The 4151-nt window shown below is 61.2% G+C and overlaps 1 protein-coding gene across 1 annotated transcript; it reads right to left on the bottom strand.

The window, feature by feature from the left end:
- Positions 1-2031: 2031 nt before the first annotated feature.
- On the bottom strand, positions 2032-3643 carry LOC104029900 (brain-specific homeobox/POU domain protein 3). Its single transcript, XM_075720705.1, has 2 exons — positions 3524-3643; positions 2032-2937 (listed from the first exon to the last, which is right to left on the bottom strand). The coding sequence occupies exons 1-2, from the start codon at positions 3641-3643 to the stop codon at positions 2032-2034; spliced, it is 1026 nt and encodes a 341-aa protein (XP_075576820.1).
- Positions 3644-4151: the final 508 nt, after the last annotated feature.

Raw genomic sequence — 4151 nt, 5'->3', positions numbered from 1 at the left:
GCCCCCCCGCTCCGCTGCCTTTTTGCGCTTTTTGCAGGGATGCCCCCCCCGCCCCGCTGCCGTTTTGCGCTTTTTGCGGGAGAAAAAACTCAAGGATGAGCGGAGCCGGGAGTGAAAATTCCGCTTTTTCAGCCGTCTCCGGTCGCACCCCGGTCGGGGCCGGGGGGGGGTGGCAGCGGCTGCCTGGAGGGACCCCCCCGGGGGGGCGGAGCGGGGGTCGAGGGGCGCAGCCCCCGCCGCCGTTTGCGGCAGAGCCCGGGCAACGAGTGCAGCCCGCGGGGGCATCGCCCGCGCTCCCAAGCAAAACCCACCCGGGGGGCCACGCGTGGGGCTTCACCGCAGGGGGAGCGTGGGCTGGGGAAGGGACCGACCCCCCCCCCCGCGGGTGCTGACCCCGCTCCGGCCGCCGGCGGGGGGGTCCGCGGCCGGGCTTGCTCGGGGGGAGCCCCCCGCCGCCTGCGCGGGTGGGCGAGGGCAGCTCTCCCCGCCCGGCCTCGCCTTTCGTTTCATTTCGTTTCTCTCGGCACGGCGGAGGAAGGGGCGAGCTCCCACCCCGACGGGAGCCGGCGGCCGGAGGCGGCGGGGATGGGCTGGAGGAGCCGCCGCGGGAATGGGGGGTCCCCGGGCCGGGGGGGGTCCCCCCGGGGCCGCAGTAACTGCAGGAGGCAGAGGGTGAGGTAAAACGTGCATGATTTATTGGAAATGCTGCAGCGTACACAGACACCAAATTTCATTCAGCACACACACAGCGAAACGAAATCTCGTTTAATTTAAAAAAAAAAAAAAAAAAAGGAAACGGAGGCAAATTTCTCTATTAAATATGCAAAGAAAAAAAAAAAAAAAAAGAGTATTCTTGCCTTAGAAAGTGCAGAGTTCACTATTTGCAAAGGCAGAAGGGCCGGGGCTGCCCGGGCACCCCCGCTGCCCCGGGCCGGTCCCGCCGCTCCTGTGAGCCCGAATGACTTGATTGTCGAAGCGTAGGATTTTATACAGTGAAGTCATACGGATATCGAACAGTTTGAGTGAAACCAAAGCAAAATAAATCTCCATTTTTTTTTTTTCCCGAACAAACCGTGACTCCAGGGACGTGCCAAATTTTTTTTTCTTTCTTTTTGTTTTTTTATTCTTTCCTCTTTTTTTTATTCTTTTCTCCTTTTTCCTCCTTTTTAAAATTCTTTTCTCTTTTTTTAATCCTTTTAAAATTATTTTCTTTTTTTTTTTAATCCTTTTTTAAAATTATCTTTCCTCTTTTTTTCTTTTTAATCCTTCCCCCCTCCCCTTTTTTTTTTAATTTAGCCGATGAGGTAGAAACAGAAACGTTATTGCAAAAATGCGATGGGTTTGCTGGGGGCAGGGGGAGAGCGAACAAAACCATGCAAGTGCGTGTGTGTGCGTGCGTGTGCGTGGGGACCCTGGCAGCGAGCACGGGGAGCACGGACCGGCACCTCCGTATTTACAGCCGTCCGGGGTGGCTTCGAGCTCATTTTCTTTCTTATTTGTTTTCTTTTTTTCTTTTTTTTTTTTTTTAATTTCTTTTTTTAATTTTTTAAAAGAAGAGGAGCGGGCACCGAGGAGAGAACGGTGCCATGGCCCCCGCCTGCCCAGCCGAGCGGGAAGGGACGAGGGGCTGCAACAAAGACCCGCCGGGCTCTCGCCGCTGCTGCTGCCCTGACTCCGGGCACCCCGAAACTCCCCCCCTAGGCCTTTCGTTTGTTTGGTTTTTTTTTTTCTCCTTTTTCTCTGTCTTTTTTCCAGTTTTAGCTACAAAAGCAGTCTGTACCAGTCATAACAGCGGAGCCGCTTTGCCCGGGGCTGTGGAGCAGGCACCAAACTGTTTGCTTCACTTTGGGCGGGTTTCCCTTTTTTAGGATTATTTTTCCTTTTTTTTTTCTTCCCCCCAATTTTTTTTTTTAAACAACCAAAAAAAAAAAAAAAAAGCCAACAACCCCAAACCCTGCCCATTTTGGAGGGGCTGGGGTCCAGGACCGCGGTGGGCAGGCACTCCCCCCCGCTGCCCTCCCAGCCCCGTCTTCAGTAGGTGGCAGAAAATTTCATCCTTTTCTGCTTCTGTCTCTGATTGCAAAACCAGACCCGCACCACGTTCTTCTTCAAGTCTAACTTCTCGGCGATGGCGGCGATTTTCTCCGAGGAGGGCCGCGGCTGCACGGCGAAATAGGCCTCCAGCGAGCGCTTTTCGGGGGCAGCGATGGAGGTGCGCTTGCGCTTCTTGTCACCCCCCGTGTAGATCTCGGGTTTGGTCATTTTCTCCCTCTGGGCCCGCTCGGCCTCCTCCAGCCACGCTTCTAGGATGGGCTTGAGGGCCACCATGTTGTTGTGGGACAAGGTGAGGGACTCAAACCTGCAGATTGTGCTTTGGCTAAGGCAGCCCACCCCCGGGATCTTCAGGTTGGCCAACGCGGAGCCCACGTCCGCCTGGGTCACCCCCAGCTTGATCCTCCGCTGCTTGAACCGCTCGGCGAAGGATTCCAGCTCCCGGGGGTCCGTCTCCGTCTCGGGGCCGGAGATGACAGCGTGGGAAGCCAGGCCGTGGGGGTGGGACATGTTCATAGGCTGGGAGTGGTGGGCCATGTGGTTGATGGCCGACATGTGGGAGTGAGGGTGCGAAGGTGTGGAGCCCACGTCCGGGCCCGGCACCCCTCCGAGCGGGAGAGCGGAGTTGAGGTGGTCCAGGAGCTCGCCATCCAAGCCCTGGGAGGGCTGGTGGTGGTGGTGGTGGGGATGGTGGGTGGTCAGCACGGACGGGTGGTGCAGGTGGACGGAGGACGAGGTAGGAGTGCAGGACACGCTGCTCATGGTGTGGTAGGTGGCGTCCGGCTTGAAGGGGTGGGTTTTCTGCGATACTATATCCACAGCAGCCAGAGCCTCGGCACCCCGCAGCAAGGTCTCGTCAAAGCCCGCAAAAATGTTCCCCTGGATCTGGATGGGGCGAGGGGGTTGGGGAGAAAAGTGGGAGCGAGAAGAAACCAAAAAAGCGGGAGAGGATTAAAAGGAAAGCAGCGCTACGGAGATTCCCACTCTGCCCCTCCAGCAGCGCCTGGGACGGGTGAGATGGACCGAGTTCAGCGCCCTCCCCTAAATAAAAGGGAGCAGGGTGCCGGACCCCGGGCACCCACCCGTCCCTCCGGGGCGACCTCCCCAAAAAAGAGAGCAGCCACGGAGTGGGACGGAGCAGGGGGGAGCCCCGCAGAGCCCCCGCTCTGCCCGGTGGCACGGGTGAGCTGGGCAAGGCGGCCGCGCTCCCCCAGCCCGGGCCGGACCCCCCCGGCTCCCCCCGGGCTTCCCCAGCCCCTCTCCCTGCTCCGAGCGACCCCGACGGCGGGGACAGCCCCCAGCCCGACCTCCCCGGAGGATGGAGGGGACCCCCCCAAAAAAAAAAAAAAAAGAAAAACCAACCGAAACCCAGCCGGGCACCGAAGTTGGGGAGGGCGCAGCGCAGGGGTGCTCCGAGGGTGCGGACCCCCCCGAAACCCACGGCGGGGCCCCCCAGCGAGGTGCTGCTTACCTGGGGGGCGGGCAGGCAGGCTCTGCGGATGGCTTCGGAGCTGCTGTGCAGGTGGGGGTACTTGGGCTCGTGCAGGATGGGGTGCATGCTGAACGCCTGCTTGCTGTTCATGGACATCATGGTGGGAGAGGAGCGGGGCAGGGGCGCTCCGGGCAGCCCGGCTCCGGGGGCGCGGTATTGTCTGCCTCCTCCGCCCGGCATCAATGGCATTATAGCCCGGCCCCCCCGCCCCCCCGCCCGCTCATTGGACGGGCCCGGGGAGGCACCTCCCACCGCCCGCCCCCGGGCAGTGAGCTCACCCCCCCCCCCAGACTTGTACCCCCCCAAAACGGGGCTCCCCCACACACACCCCCCGCCCCGGGGGTCCGTTCTCCGGTGTGTCCCCCCCCCCCCGCCCCGGCTGCAGCCCCCTCGACCCTGCTCTGCCCGCCCTGCCCGATCCCTGCCTGATCCCTGCCCGATCCCTGCCCGATCCCTGCCCCATCCCTGCCCCGTCCCTGCCCCATCCCTGCCCAGACCCTGCCCCATCCCTGCCCAGACCCTGCCTGATCCCTGCCCGATCCCTGCCCCATCCCTGCCCAGACCCTGCCCGATCCCTGCCCGATCCCTGCCCCATCCCTGCCCAGAC

Source organism: Pelecanus crispus, chromosome 13, assembly GCF_030463565.1.
Source record: "Pelecanus crispus isolate bPelCri1 chromosome 13, bPelCri1.pri, whole genome shotgun sequence".
Classification (NCBI taxonomy): Eukaryota; Metazoa; Chordata; class Aves; order Pelecaniformes; family Pelecanidae; genus Pelecanus; species Pelecanus crispus.
This window is presented reverse-complemented; position numbering and strand designations above follow the sequence as displayed.

Excerpts from the sequence above, each read along its gene's own strand:
- LOC104029900 (XM_075720705.1), bottom strand. The coding sequence starts at position 3,643 with ATGATGTCCATGAACAGCAAGCAGGCGTTCAGCATGCACCCCATCCTG. Across the intron at positions 2,938-3,523 it reads CCTGCCTGCCCGCCCCCCAG|ATCCAGGGGAACATTTTTGC; the intron begins GTAAGCAGCACC and ends CGCCCCATCCAG.